Source organism: Panthera uncia, chromosome D2 (assembly GCF_023721935.1).
Source record: "Panthera uncia isolate 11264 chromosome D2, Puncia_PCG_1.0, whole genome shotgun sequence".
Taxonomy (NCBI): Eukaryota; Metazoa; Chordata; class Mammalia; order Carnivora; family Felidae; genus Panthera; species Panthera uncia.
Genome location: NC_064818.1, coordinates 84,644,103 through 84,659,916, shown reverse-complemented (window position 1 = coordinate 84,659,916; position 15,814 = coordinate 84,644,103). Strand labels below are relative to the sequence as shown.

At 60.9% G+C, this 15,814-nt stretch overlaps 1 protein-coding gene across 1 annotated transcript in view; it reads right to left on the bottom strand.

Annotated features, from left to right (window-relative positions):
* The window catches only part of ADGRA1 (adhesion G protein-coupled receptor A1), a 34,097-nt gene that overhangs the window by 9,211 nt on the left and 9,072 nt on the right, over nt 1–15,814 (bottom strand). Inside the window, exons 4-5 of the mRNA XM_049645926.1 lie at nt 15,052–15,175; nt 8,121–8,242 (exon numbers count right to left, since the gene is read on the bottom strand). Coding sequence (XP_049501883.1) covers nt 8,121–8,242; nt 15,052–15,175 — 246 coding nt within the window. The remainder of the gene's footprint in view (nt 1–8,120; nt 8,243–15,051; nt 15,176–15,814) is intronic.

Here is a 15,814-nt window from a genome sequence, read left to right as displayed (position 1 = left end):
GGCACGTGACAAGTTTCGTAAGCTCGCACGCATGTTTTTGGCATTTTTTGGTGTAAATGTTCTACTAAAACAAGACAAACACTCCAGAAAGGAGCAGGTGTCTCCCGGAGCCGTGGCCCGGGCAGAGCGAGCGCGGCTCCTACGTGGGCACCTGACTCGCCTGCGGCCGACAGGAACCAGGGCTGAAGCAGGAACGAACCAGCTCCCGGGACACGGCAGAAGTCCAGGCAGCGGGCACGGGCTTTTAATGAAAGGGCAAACCCGGGAGTTCTGGAGGTAGAGACCAGAGAATGATCCGGAAGCCTGTGTCAGGGTCGGCCGAGGTCAGCAGGTGTGGCTGCGGCACAGTCCGACCCCTTCCACGATCCCATCCGTGGCTCACTCCCTCTCTGCCACCAAAGCAGCACTTGTCAGTGGTGGCCCCGGGCCCAGCCACCTGGGGCAGGGGGCAGGGGGCATGGGGGCCGCGTTGATCTGCGGCTGGCTCCCCGGGGTGGTGCCTGTGCTGGGGGTCCAGGGGTCCATGGGGTCCACAGGTGTCTGTCTGCCTCTCAGAGGACAGGCAGCTGTGGACGCAGGGGAGCAGGGCCTCCGTGGCGGTGTCCCTCTTTGTGAGGGCCCAGGAGGATGCGTCTCTGGTGCCACACATCCCGCCACTCACCAGCATCTATTGTCAGCGATGCTTTGCCAGACGTGAACTTTCCTGCCACCAGCCCTGCTGAGCCGGCCTTGATGCTATAAACGGGCCATTTGAGGGCTCCCTCTGTGTGCGTGTGTGTCCAGCGAGCCTCGCAGCCTCCGGAGCTGCGGGAAAACCTGACCTTAGAACCCGGGCACCTGCCTCCATCCGTGAGCGATGCCGGATGGCGTCTCGGGGGCCACAGGAGAGACCGGGCACAGCAGACAGTTTCCCCGCAGCCCCCAGCCCCCGATTTCAGAGCCAGCAGGGGACACGTGACGGGGTCCCAACAGCCGGACGGGGGCAGTGAGCCCACCTCGCCCTCCTGGACAGTTCTGTCCACTGGCCAGCCGTACTTGAGACCTTCTCCCCCCACCCGCCCCAGCACAGCCAGAGGCACTGCCATTGGGCGTGACAGTCACCAGCCTGCAGGTGAGTTGCAGGGACAGGAGAATATTTGGGATTCTCGGTGGGGTCCTGGCTGCCAGGCCCTCCTGGGTTCTGAAGGAGGAGACAGGCAGCTGTGGGAACGCGTTGGGGGATGGATGGGCTGGGGGTGGGATGCAGCCTTGGGGAGGCGGCCCAGGCAGGGAGCCCGAGGCCCTGGGAGCCCGCTCGGACGCCCCCGGACACGAGGAGCCCTTTGGTGCTCTGCTTGGCGGCCGTTACACCCTCGTGGCCTCTCTTCCGGGCATCTTCCCTGCACGCCCCTCAGTGCCTTTCCTTGGCGGCTTTTAGTGCGTTTCCTCCCTGGATGGGCAACAAGTCTTCATGGAGGAGGCTGAGCGCTAAGTACATCCCGCAGGCCCTGCTGGGACGGAGACCAAAGGGCCCAGGCATCCGGCTGAGTCCAGAGTTGGGACCCGGCTTCTGCAGACTCCGAGCCCTTGGACGCCTCTCTCTCTTCTGGAGTGTGTCCCATAGCCTGCCGCCGACCACCAGGTGGACCCTGCCCGAGGGGACGTTCACGCAGGCCAGGGAGGCGAGGGGGCGGGAGGGGCACGGGAGCGTGGTCCCCGGCCCGCAGGCTGGTGCGGCCTCGCTCAGTCACAGAAAGAGGCCCAGGACCCCTCCGGGGGCTGACCACTTGGGTCTTCTGGACTCGACTAAACCACCCCCACGAGAGGCATCTCCTCTCCTGAAGAGCGTCCCCCAGGACTGCCTGGCCCTGGGGCCGCCCTGCGGCACTCAGGGAGGAGAGCACCCTCGATGTGCCGGGGGAGTTCGTCCAGGCCACGTGTGGGCACGAGGAGACGCAACCCAAGCGAGCTTGAGGACCACGCGTATGCCGTGGGCAGGTGTGGGGGCTGCAGGACCCGGCCCCAGGCGCCGCCCCGACCCGGGATCCATCTGAGAGACGCCCATCTCCGGGTCCGGTTAGCACTCCGTGCCACCAGATCGATGGTTTCGTCGGAGACCACAGAGCACTTACACACTTGTCTGAGTGTGCTGCTGGTAAAGCCACCGTGCCCTTGGAGATGCGCGGCACAGTCACCCACGGCTTGCGCCGACCGAGGGCGAGTGGCGGCGACAGCCACATGGGTTTGGTGCCTGGAGGGGGGCTGTTGACGAGACCCCGGGGCTCACGCAGAGACCCAGAGCGATGTCTGTGCCGAGCACAGGGCACAGTGTGTGTGCACACGACTCTGCCTGGTGTCCCGTCCAGAAATGCGCCCTGACATGTAGCGTGAGGCCGGGACGCTCCAAGATTCTGCGTAGAAACACCACAGTGCCGCCTGCCGGGACTCGCCCTGGTGGTGCCAGCCCCGGGGGCGCGTGGCCACTTCTGCCTGAGAAGCGGTCCTGACTTCCGAAGCTCGGCCTGTGAAGCAGGACCTCTGCCCCCCCCCGTGTGGCATCGCGGGGTCACCGGAGGCCACGGGCATCAGCCGTGGCCATTGCAGGCATCGCCAATGGCCTTGGAGCCCCTGCCCCCATGCAGGACAGCCTCCCACCTGGGCCCTGCATGGGCTTCCTGGGGGCTCCCGCGGCCGCGCCAAAGGGGCGGAGAAGCCGAGAGCAAGTGCCGATCTGTGCCGTCTCTCAGCATACACACTGCCGTCGCGGAAGGGGCTCCTGCAGAGGCAGCCCCGGGACCTTCCCCCCACCGGGCCGGGCGGTCCAGTTCGGCACCAGCTGCATGTTGGGTGAACGGGCCAGCTAGCGCCTTTCACCACAGGGCTCGCGGCGTCTAGAGCGTGAGTGCCTGGGTTTTAGTGCAGCTTTCTTCAGGTAGAAACACTACCGGCAGGCTTTAAATAATAGTGACCTACCTTGGTGCACTGTATCAGAAAGGCCAGGAGAGGCTGCAAAATTAGGGCATAATCACAGGCAGCTAAATTGGGAACTGGCCCTGAGGATCTCGAAAATCACAGCAGGGAGGCCGGCTTCATTAGGAGACACCTCCTCCGGCCAACTGCGAGGGGCTGAACGTGTGTGTCCCCAGGCCCACACAGCAAAGCCCCAGCCCCAGGTGATGGGGAGGTGGGTGCACTGTGAGAGTGGAGCCCTCATGGACAAGGTCTGACCCCAGACAGCCCCCTGCCCCTTCTGCCTGTGAAGCAAGAAGTCTGCTCCCACTGGAACCGAGCGTGCTGGCCCCTGACCCCAGGCGTCCAGCCTCCAGACTGTGAGACACATTTCTGCTGTTTATAAGCCTCCAGTCGGTGGCATTGTGTCAAGGCAGCCAGCACGGATGGAGACCTAACAGAAGGTGTGGAAGCCTTGAGAAGGTCTGTCTCCTGAGAGACCTTGCTGAAGGGGCTGAGTAGCGCCGTTGGGGGCACCACGGCTTCGGCCAGCACAGCACTGCTGCCCAGGGCGTGCACTGCTCTCCCCGCCACGCTCCAGCGTGCTCAGGGCTGACGCTGCTCCCGCAGAGCCGCTGTGCGGGAAGTGAGGGGGTGTGGTCCTTAAATTGTCTGTACTGGTGACCGTGGTGGTGAGGTGGTGAGGCCGGCTGGAAAAGCACAGACGCGGGAAGAGAAGACATCTGAGTAGCAGTTAAAGGGATCCAAGGCAGTGACGAACGGCCCGCGGTGGTTTGGCCTGGAGCCCTCAGCGCAGTGCGACCTCACAGACGTGGGAGCCGTTCATGAGTCCTGTTCTCTGTGGAGAAGGCTGGCTCAGAGAACACGCAGCATGGTTCTTGTCTCAGTGTTTCTGGGCCCGTCTGCCTTCTCTTACCACGTGCTCGGACATGAGCAGGGGCCGGCGGGCATGTCTGGGACACATGCAGCGCAGTCTGCCCGCAGCGGCCGGGTCCGTAGACTGGGCTGGGGGGCGGGCTGGAGACAGACTGGGGCAGAGTCAGGGACTGGGGACCACCTGATCTGGGTCGGGGGACAGGGACCATCAGGAGCAGCGATAGCTCTTTGACATGAATGGTGGGACGGGGAACACATGGGGGACATGGGGTGGGGGCTAGTTCCTGGGGACACACGGGGGACATCGGGTGGGGGTTAGTTCTTGAGGACACACAGGGGACGTGGGGTGGGGTTAGTTCCTGGGGACACATGGGGGACGTGGGGTGGGGTTAGCTCCTGGGGGACACGTGGAGACATCAGGTGGGCTCCTGGAATCTGTCTGACACCCAGCCCTGACCCCACAGAGTAGCTGGCCTCTTGGGGCTGACCCCTCTCATCTCCTGTTGTCCCTCGCATCCCCTCTCCTCAAGGCCATCGCTTCTCAACACTCACTGCCTAGCACTGGTCTTGCCCTCCTGCGTGGGAAAGCCAGACCCTGGGGCTGGGACCCTGCACCCCAAGCTGAGGCTCTGAGTCTGTCCTATCCCGGAGCCGCACCTCCGAGGCCATGGGACAATACTTCTAGTGAGATTTACCCCTTGGTTCCAGGCAGTGACATTTGGCAAGAGGCACGGAGGCAGCACTGAGGGACAGGGATGGGACTCACACTTAGTGCACGGCCACACCTGTGGGAACATACCGGAAGGGCCAGCGCTCTGGTGGGTGATGCCTGGGGCCGGCCATGGCCTCAGCCAAGGTGCTCCCCAAAGATGGAAGTACCCACTGGGCCGCAGCCCCACAGTGCCCCCCAACCCCACGCGGAGAAAGCCCACACGGCCAACCTGGCCTCGGGGGTTCAGCCAGCAGGCCGAGCAGTGTAACCTACCCCTCGAGACTGCCCCGCCACACCTGCGCCCGGGGCAGGGATGAGGGTAGGAACGAGGGGCTGTGTGCTCCTGTCGCTGTGATGGGGACCTCCCCCTGAGGCCACCAGCCACCTTGGTCGAGCTGGAATTTCCTTCCCTCAGCTTGCCACTGAAGTGCACAGGTGTCGAGGGGACCCCCCCACCCCAAGACCTAACCATATATGGAAATTAAACAGCACACTTTCATGCAACCAACAGGCCAAAAAAAGAAAAGGAAAAGAAAAAGAAAAAACAATCAGGAAAATCAGACAATACTTAAAATGAGTGAAAAACCCTGCAGCATGTCCAGACTCATCGGCAGAAATGTCTAACAGACAGACTAAGACAGAGAGAGAGGACTAGAATTGTGTGGCAGTTCTGGCCCGAGAAATTAGGCCAGAAAAGAAGTAAAGGCCACCAGAACCGGACAGGAAGCAGGAAGCAGTCCCGGAGTGCCCGGGTCGTACAGACATGACCCGACGGGATCCACGGGAAAGCTCCTGGACACATTCAGCAAACCCCCAGGACAGAAGACCGCACGATATCCGGCTGTGTTTCTACTCGTGAGCTAGAATCAACCCCAAGAGAACATTAAGGAGACAATCCCATTCACAACAGCATGAAGACAATGCTTCGGGAAAAGTCCTCCGCAGGCGGCCTGAGACGCGTGCGCTGAGAGCCAGAAATGTTGCCGACAGAAATCTCGCGGACCCCCATAAAGGGACAGATGTCCTGTGTTACTGCGTGATGCTGTGAATGTTAATGTGCCATGCTCTTTCCATGCCAGGCAGCTTCCATCAAAACTCCAGTGGCCGTGTGTGCGGAACTGATCCAAATATTCATGTGCAGGGGACCATGAGTAGCCAGACCAATCTTGCAACACAAGATCCATCTGTCCTCTCTGCCCCTGGAACCGGCCCTAACGGGAGGGTGGTGAGCCTGACCCCCGGAGCGGGGGCCTCAGTGGGGACTGTCCCCTCTGCTGAGTGGGGATCACCCCCGGGGCTCAGGCAGGAAGGAGAATCTGGCCTGAGATGTCTTCCACTCCAGAGTCCTGTAAAATTTTATGTGGCTGTGGTTTCCTTGAAATCTCCAAATGGGCTTGGTTTTCCCCAAGGCTGAGCAGAGGGGCCTGTGGAGCAAGCGGGCAGACCCCAGTGTGGGCTCTCAGGCCCCACAGACGGACTCCCCTGCGGCAGACCCCTTGGTGGCATCTCTGTGGCCAACTGGCCGCGGGGCCAACATAAGAAATTAGACAATCGGCCCCTTGTTTCTCAAAAAGCTGTGTGCTCTGAGTTCACACAGAAGGTTTGAATCCACAACTATTTTCTTTTTACTTCTCATCGGAAAACTTCAGAGGGAGGACACAGGGGCCCCCGTCTGCAGACCACAGCACCAGCTCTGGTCGCTGCCAGCGCTGCCCGGGCCTCGCCAAGGGTCAGCAGGACGTGATGTGATGCTCTGCTCAGCATTCAGCGTACGGTGTGGCCCGGGGGTCCTTCCCTCCCCAGAAGACTCCAGAACTACATTTGTGCTGACGTGGGCACACACAGGCTACTCTGCAGCGCTGGGCATGGGGTCAGGGGCCAGATAAAAGGATGCCTCCTGGGGGCCAGCAGGAAGAGCCATCGCTGGTAAGAATGGCCCCGGCTGGTGTTGGACCTGCAGGGTGAGCATGGATGGCAAGTCGAGGGGCCTCTGGGAGGAAAAGACTTTGGCCCCCAGCTTCTGGGGTTCCCACCACAAGCCCCAGGCCAGGCGTGGCCCGAAGAGGCAGCGGGGGAGGACGGGCCCTCCGCAGAGCCCAGAGTCAATGTCTCCACCCTCCTGAGTCTGAACCTGACAGAGGTCAGTCCCCTAGGGAGCTGTTGGGATCACATCGCCATGTCCCCCCGCCCCCCCAGTGTCCAGCTTTTTTACCAAAGAAGGGGACATGGGGGAGAGGTGCTGGTGATTTCTAGGCAACACAACAAAAGGAGTAAGTATCTCAGAGTTATCTGTCTCTGTGACATGGCCAGTTCAGTGCATAGCCACCGAGCCCAGACCCCTCTAGACCCGGGTGCTCTGAGACCCTCGAGCTCATGGCCCATGGAACCCATGTCCCTCCAGCCTCGGGCCCTCCGAGCCCACAGACCCCCACGACCCGAGGTTCCCTGAGTCCACAGCCCACAGAGAACAGGCCCACCGAGCCCATAGCGCCACAAAACCCCAGGCCCCTGGAGCCCACAGCCCATGGAGCACAGGCTCATGAGCCACAGACCTGTTGCTCCTGGAAGCCCCTGGGAGTCTCGCTCAGTCACACGCGTTCTGAGGCTGTCAGAGAGACAAGTGCCAGAATGCTCCGTGGCCTCCATCTCATTCTTCAAAAAGCCAGGCAGCGTTTCAATCAATTATAGGCCAGGAAATTCATTTTGAGAGTGATTTTTAAACCCTGGGGACCTGGGGCCTCCCCGGCAGGAGAAACGAGGCCCTGAAGTCCTGCCTTCTGGCCCCTGCCCGCAGCAGAAGCACCAGCTGCGTGGTCAGGGGTCTGCTAGCTTCCGAAAATCAGACGGTGTCGGAAAACCTCTGGGGGAGGTCACCTTGCTTATTAAACGATGAGGCATTGTTTTATCTGCCTCAAAATGAGTTCTTCTGACGGTTTTTAGGCGCACAGAGGTACTCCCAGGTGGCCCTTCAAATTTGGACCCGGACAGAGCTCAGCCCGAGGGGCTGGGTGTCCATGGCCCTGGGACCAGGCCACAACCTCCCAGGGACATCCGCTGCCCCTCACAAGGACCACCTGTCCACCCTGAACCTTCCCAGCTTGTCCAAGTAACAGTCCACTGGCTGGAGCAGGGGCCCCTCTCCAGACCCATCTGCCACCAGCCTTGAAAGGCCCAGGCCACGGGGTCACCTTGGGGTCAGCGACCGAGCCACCTGGGTCTCTCCCAGCTAACGAGCAGGTACCCTGGCTCACTGAGGCTCGTGAGTGAACTGTCGCCGAGGCCGGAGCACTGACCCATCACCCAGGGCCGTCTCTGCTGTAGCCCCAGGGGCACAGAGCTCTCTAGCACAGAGGCACGCCCAGCCGCCAGGGGGACACATCGGCCCCCAGACCTGCCGATCTGGCTCCGGCTCTACCCCAGCACCCCGACATCCCTCTCCGGCACCCCACCCTGCCCCCAGCACCCGCCCCGGCCCTGGACACCTGTGCAGACCAGGTTGTCCCCGGACCCCGTTTCCCTTTGAGCCGGTGTGCCGAGACCCCCCGGAAGGTAGACCAGGTGGCCAGGCGTGTGTGCTCGGTACCTGAGCAGGGGCTGCCTGGGGCAGGGCGGGGCCTTCTTGGTCACCTGCTTGTAGATGTTCCTGGCGGTCACCCCGATCCACAGCATGGTGGCCAGCGTGGAGTAGTGCAGCAGGATGCCCACCTGCGGGGAGAGGCCGGTCAGCAGCGCCTCCGAGGGCCGCCCCCCAGCGTGCTGCCCCGGAGACCGTGTGCCCCCCGAGGCCTGGGCCTGGGCCCTCCTGCTCCCTTCGCGTCCTCAGGATTCAGCTTGATAGTGACAGGGGATGAGCCCCGCAGGAGGGCACGTGGGGGTCTCACTCAGCGCCGATGTCCCCTTCACAGGGAGTTGCCCGGGTCTCCAGGACTCTGGAGCTGGTGAGATTTGTGTCCTGAGGAGACATGGGGCCGGGGACCCCCGGGCCCGCACACACGGTACCTCCCGGGCGGTCCGCGAGAGGCTGGCCTCATGGGTGCCCCTCCGTGCGTGCACAGTGCCCGCCAACGTGCCCATGGTCAGCCTGGCCCAGACGCGGGAACCCGAGGGCTCCAGGGAGGACGTCCTCTGGGCTGGGCCCCACACGGGTGCCACCAGTTGAGGGGCGGGTGGCCCTGCAGCAGGGGTCTCCCCACGAGGCTGGTGTTGGGGTTGCGTGTGACATAAAGCACCTCCAGGATCAGCTGCTGACGTCCACTCCCACAGGCGCAGCTGCTGGTTGCTGTGGGAGCTGCTGGCCGAGCTTTTACCCCTCCCCCAGCACTTACTGTGTTAGCTAATCAGGCTCCTCTGTCTCCACCTGCTTCTAGAAAACGAGGTTACCTACGAAGCAAGAACCTGACATTTCACGATGACAAGTAAATCATGGCTGTGATCGGAAAGGTGATTCTCTGAATAAAGCTAACATTGCATTATAATGATTTATTGAATCTGGAATTCAAGTTTCACTTATTAGAAAACCTCAAATAACCAAGGGGAACGGGATGGGTAGGGTGGGAGCCCCGGAGCTGTTTGTGGTTTCAGGGGCCTCCCTGCACACGCCTGGTGAGTGCCGCCTTTTCTGCAGCCTTTTCCGCGGCCTTTTCCGCAGCCTGGCCTGGGCCTCCTGTGGGTGCCCGCGTGCCGGACCTCACCCCAGCCTGGGAACTGGGGGGCAGGCACTCTGCACCTGAACCAGGAGGAAGGAAGGGGCGTGTCCGTCTGGCCCTCAACTGAAGGATCGTGGGCTCTCTGTTGAGGGGACTGGAAACAGACGCCGAGTCCACAGAGAAGCCCCAGGGTCAGCAGGGGGTGGGAAGAGCCGGCTATGCTCCCGATGGGCTGCTCTGAGCCTCGCCCGCCGGGGGGTTGCAGCCTCCCCCTCCCAGACACCACTTTGGGCCGGACACGTGGAGAGGTCATAGGACCCCCCACCTCGGCTCGCCACCAGGACCGGCAGGCTGCCCCACTCTCGGCCCCAACCCGGCGCTGACGCACATCATCATATGGAGCCACTGGCGGCCGGCCGTTTGTGTTCACGATGTCACTTAGGACTTTAATGAGGTGCCCGGTCATCTTCTTGTTGCCATAGCAACTGTCTGTTCTCCAGCCGACCAAGTTTCGGGCCACAGAGCATGAGTGTGAGCCACACCTGGATAGGGAAGGCTGGCGGGGGCGTCCCGTGTTCAGGTGCCAGGGTGGTCGCCAGCTTGTCCCCTGTCAGCGTGGGGGCAGGCCTGGCTGCCCCCTGGAGGAAAACCACATTTACCATGAATTGGCTTGTGGAGATGTGGAGGCTAAGAAGTCTGAGACCCGTGGCTCGTGGTGGGCAGGCTGGAGGCCCAGGAGACCCGACTGTGGCTCCCGCCAAGACCTATGTCCCAGCCTGGACAGGCACAGAGAGAGTCCCTCCTTCCTCTGTCATCGTCCCCAGGCCCCTGGTGGAGAGGATGAGCCCCATGATGGGGAGGGCACCTGCCTGAGCCAGCCCACCGGTTCCAGCACTGACCGCATCCACACCGCACGGACGCACCCAGAATGATGTCGGCCAAATGTCGGCCCCGTGATCAGTCAAATCGCCACATTAAAGCCAACTGTCCCGGCTTCTGACGCTGTGGTCTCCCAGCTGTGCCTCGTCAGGCCTGTCTCCTCTCCAGTGGGCAGAGGACAGGGTGTCTATGCTGGGTTACCCTCCATAACAGTAGCGACGTTTCTGTCTTCGTCTGCAAGGCACAGGCCCAACTTAGAGAAATGTCGGGGGAGTCACTTCAAGAATGCCACCTGGAGGGCTCGCTGGGGTTGCAGCCCCGTCTCCTCACCTGGGAGGCGTCTCCCATCTCTGTCCAGAGAACAGAGGTCACTGTTCTCTCTCGTGCACATGGTGCTCTCTGTCCCTCTTCCCCTGCCGGAAAGCTGGGCAGTGCAGCCAGAGTTAGCACGGCTCTGCTCGAAATTCGTGAATGAATGACCGAAGGTATCACGCCCCGCTCCCGGGGACACGTAGTCCGGAGGTCAGGGTGGGATCTACTCCGGAGCTCATAGGCTGGCTTCCCCCGACGGGGTTCCTGAGGATGGCCACCACAGGAGAATCAACCGTTTCTCACACTACCGTCATCACCTCTGCAGACCTTGCCTCCCCGGACCCTTCCAGGCCCGGAGCGCTCCCCGACCTGCCACGCTCCTAGGGTGTCCACCTGGCTAACGAGGCCCCTGGCCTCCAGGAACCCCCATCCAGGCTGGAGCATGGACACAGTTCCCGGGTTTCGGGAGGGGGTGGGCTCCCCAGCAGCACCGCGGAGCCTGGGGGGAGGGGGTGCTGAAGCCGGCTCCTCGCTGCCAGGGACCTGGCACAAGAGCCCTCGTTGGCCGAGCGCGACATTTCACCGCCCTCGGCGGGCTCCGCTCTTCGGCAGGCACCTCCAGGCAGGACACGGATTGGGTTTCCCGGGGTATGTGCTGCGGTTGTCGCCGTGCCTATCCAAAGGCTTAAGGAAGCGTGTCTGCCCCTCAGTGCGGTTTTTAGTCACCTGCTGGTGGCTTTGCTGCTGGGGCTCCAGCGTGGATGGCAGAATCCGGTTCTCGGGGGGGTGCACGGCCTGGACGGGGATTCGCAAGAAACCGAGCCGGATGTCAGGCTGCCTGGGCCCTGGGACGAGGTGCTGTCTGGTGGCCGGTGCCTGGAGCCGGAGCTCAGCCCGATTCTTCCCCATGCCACCCCTGCTTGAACAGCCTCTCACCCTCCCGCCCCAGGGTGAGTCGCCTGCCATCTGTGCAGGGGACAGGTCATTTTGTGTGCACAGACTGCCATCGAGGTCGCCACTGGTGCACCTGAGTGTCAGATAATTAGGCCTCAGCAGCTTCCACAGCATCAGTAAATGGTTGTAGGATTCACAGCAACAGAGGCTATAAGGGGAGCGACACGAGCGCCGTGGATGCCAGGCTGAGACCCTCCCGCCACGTGGCCCCGGCAGACACACACCACCAATGGCAGAACCGAAGAGGGGAGTCCTTGGTAAGATGGCTCTTCAGTCCATGGGGCAGCCCCCATCTGGCTCCTGCCTGGGGACTGGAGGTCACTGTCCACTTGGAAGTCACTGTCCAATTGGAGGAGACTGTCCACCTGGAGGTCACTGTTCACCTGGAGGTCACTATCCACTTGGAGGTCGCTGTCCACCTGGAGGTCACTGTCCACTTGGAGGTCACTGTCCACTGGGAGGTCACTGTCCACCGGGAGGTCACTGTCCACTTGGAGGTCACTGTTCACCTGGAAGAGACTGTCCACCTGGAGGTCACTGTCCACTTGGAGGTCACTGTTCACCTGGAAGAGACTGTCCACTGGGAGGTCACTGTCCACTTGGAGGAGACTGTTCACCTTGAGGTCATTGTCCACCTGGAGGTCACTGCCCACTTGGAGGTCACTCTCCACCTGGAAGTCACTGTCCACTTGGAGGTCACTGTCCACTTGGAGGAGCCTGTCCACCTGGAGGTCACTGCCCACTTGGATGTCACTGTTCACCTGGAGGTCACTGTCCACTTGGAGGTCACTGTCCACCTGGAGGTCACTGTCCATCTGGAGGTCACTGTCCATCTGGAGGTCACTGTCCACCTGGAGGTCACTGTCCACTTGGAGGTCACTGTCCATCTGGAGGTCACTGTCCACCTGGAGGTCACTGTCCACTTGGAGGAGACTGTCCACCTTGAGGTCATTGTCCACCTGGAGGTCACTGCCAACTTGGAGGTCACTTTCCACCTGGAAGTCATTGTCCACTTGGAGGTCACTGCCCACTTGGAGGTCACTGTTCACCTGGAGGTCACTGTCCACCTGGAGGTCACTATCCACTGGGAGGTCACTGTCCACTTGGAGGTCACTGTCCACCTGGAGGAGACTGTCCACCTGGAAGTCACTGTCCACCTGGAGGTCACTGTCCACCTGGAGGTCACTGCTCACCTGGAGGTCACTGTCCACTTGGAGGTCACTGTCCACCTGGAGGAGACTGTCCACCTGGAGGTCACTGCTCACCTGGAGGTCACTGTCCACTTGGAGGTCACTGTTCACCTGGAGGTCACTGCCCACTTGGAGGTCACTGTCCACCTGGAGGTCACTCTCCACCTGGAGGTCATTGTCCACTTGGAGGAGACTGTGCACCTGGAAGTCACTGTCCACTTGGAGGAGACTGTCCACCTGGAGGTCACTGTCCACCTGGAGGTCACTGTCCACCTGGCGGTTACTGTCTCCTTGGAGGAGACTGTCAACATGGAGGTCACTGTCCACCTGGAGGTCACTGTCCCCTTGGAGGAGACTGTCAACATGGAGGTCACTGTCCACCTGGACGTCACTGTCCACTTGGAGGTCACTGTCCACCGGGAGGTCACTGTCCACTTCGAGGTCACTGTCCACTTGGAGGAGACTGTCCACCTGGAGGTCACTGTCCACCTGGAGGTCACTGTTCACCTCGAGGTCACTGTCCACTTGGAGGTCACTGTCCACTTGGAGGAGCCTGTCCACCTGGAGGTCACTGCCCACTTGGAGGTCACTGTTCACCTGGAGGTCACTGTCCACCTGGAGGTCACTGCCCACTTGGAGGTCACTGTTCACCTGGAGGTCACTGTCCACCTGGAGGAGACTGTCCACTTGGAGGTCACTGTCCACTTGGAGGTCACTGTCCACTTAGAGGAGACTGTTCACCTGGAGGAGACTGTTCACCTGGAGGTCACTGTCCACCTGGAAGAGACTGTCCACCTGGAGGTCACTGTCCATTTGGAGGAGACTGTTCACCTGGAGGTCACTGTCCACCTGGAGGTCACTGCCCACTTGGAGTCACTGTTCACCTGGAGGTCACTGTCCACCTGGAGGAGACTGTCCACTTGGAGGTCATTGTCCACTTGGAGGTCACTGTTCACCTGGAGGTCACTGTCCACCTGGAAGAGACTGTCCACCTGGAGGTCACTGTCCATTTGGAGGAGACTGTTCACCTGGAGGTCATTGTCCACCTGGAGGTCACTGTCCCCTTGGAGGTCACTGTCCACCTGGAGGTCACTGTCCACCTGGAGGTCACTGTCCCCTTGGAGGAGACTGTCCACCTGGAGGTCATTGTCCACCTGGAGGTCACTGCCCACTTGGAGGTCACTGTCCACCTGGAGGTCACTCTCCACCTGGAGGTCATTTTCCACTTGGAGGAGACTGTGCACCTGGAGGTCACTGTCCACTTGGAGGTCACTGTCCACTTGGAGGTCACTGTCCACTTATAGGAGACTGTTCACCTGGAGGTCACTGTGCACCTGGAAGAGACTGTCCACCTGGAGGTCACTGTCCACTTCGAGGTCACTGTCCCCTTGGAGGAGACTGTTCACCTGGTGGTCATTGTCCACCTGGTGGTCACTGTCCCCTTGGAGGAGACTGTCCACCTGGAGGTCACTGTCCACCTGGAGGTCACTGTCCACCTGGAGATCACTATCCACCTGCAGCAGACTGTCCACCTGGAGGAGACTGCCTAAAGGTCATTGTCCACCTGGAGGTCACCATCCACCTGGAGGTTAATGTCCACTTGGAGGTCATTGTTCACCTAGAGGTTACCCTGCCCGTGGAGGCCACTGTTCACCTGGAGACTACTGTCCACATCACAGGAAACTCTACCTGGAGATCGCTGTTCATTCTGGAGGTCACTGTCCACATAGAGGTGACTATCCACCTGGGCTGAGCTGGAGCCAGGAGCAAGGGGTCTGAGCGAGGCTCTGGAGGGCGGAGCCTACAGAGAGACTTGGGTGTGGGGCCGCCTGTCCTGGGCCAGGGCCGCACGGAGCAGCAGGAGGAAGCAGGTGCTGCTGGTGGGAAGGCCCCCTCCGAGCTCTGTCAGAACCAAAGGGCGTTTCCCCCCTTTTGAAGGAAAAGTCAGGTGAGGCCATGGAGTGGAAAGAAGGCCCTTTGGTGACTTGTTCTCAATGCTGCGATGTTCAGAAGCCCCTATTCTACCTGAGACGGGAGCAGAGCCTCTCGGAGTGAGCTCCATGTGTGGGGCAGGGCCTCTGCGGCCTGGACTCCCCAGCCACCTGCTCTGGTGCCAGAGCATACCTGGACGGCGGTGGCAGGGGGTGGCAGTTGGCCCCTTCTCTGTGCTCCTGTCTCTGGGCCAGTCTCTGGGAGGCGGGAAGCTCCCGACCCTATTCCGGGGACCAGCACCGTTTGCCGGACGGGAAGCGTCCAGTTCGCATGTGACCAGACGCCTCGGAGCCACCTGGTCAAGCGAAAAGCAAAGTACCTGACACGATCCAGTGCTGAGCAGAATAGTCAGCCTCATGTGGCAAAAAGGCTGTAATACAGGTGCCCTGGATGCTGAACTACTCCCTCCAGGAGACACATCTGAACAAATACTCGAGTGTTTTTTCATAAACAAGACAATTATCATACATTTCCCTTTTGGTAGGAGCGGCGATAAACACTTTAAATTTTGTAGCAAAATGAGGGTGTGGATGGCACTCACCGCCTGGCACAGGATTGGGTATTTGGTGCGGTTCACGCCGCCGGCAAATACTGTGAAGGTCAGAGCCGCGTGAAAGCAGAAGTTGAGGAGCGTGTGCCGGCCTTTCCGGCTGATCCGGATGGCACTGTGGGAGACGGAGATGTCCCATCAGGACCCAGCACGCAGAGCGAGGTGCACAGATCAGCCCTCTTCCCCAGTTGCCATGCTCCGTCCACGTGGGGACAGAGCTGAAGACCCCCGAGGTGTCACCGAAAGAGGCCGGGGGAGCCCACCCAAAGGACCAGATGGATGGGAACACACAGGGTGTGTGTGGCACCCTCAGTGTGTGGTTGTTGGACGTTTTTGTGTTAAATCGACTTGGAATGCTAGACTGGAGGGTTTTGAGAAATCTCGAACCTGGTCATTGGACAGATGCTAATACTGAAACCTGAGACTCTATGCCTTGTCTGGTCACAGAGCTAGAGGGTGGGACACACCTGGCCACACCTCCTGATTCCCAGGATGGAGTTCTTCCCTCTCTGAGCAGATGTCTGGTACCTCAAGAAGAGGGCATGACTGTGACTGACTGGAAGCAAGACCCCTGTAGTCTGTGGCCTAGGACCTTGCCTATGGCTGTGACCACCTCCATGACTTGGCCTCACCCTGGCTACGGCCATGGTAGAGATTACTCATCCTATTCTTACAGCTGTAATGGTGGCCACAGTTTCTCCATGGCCTTGGACATGCCCAACCCTCTCCCCATGATCACAGCTTTGGACATGCC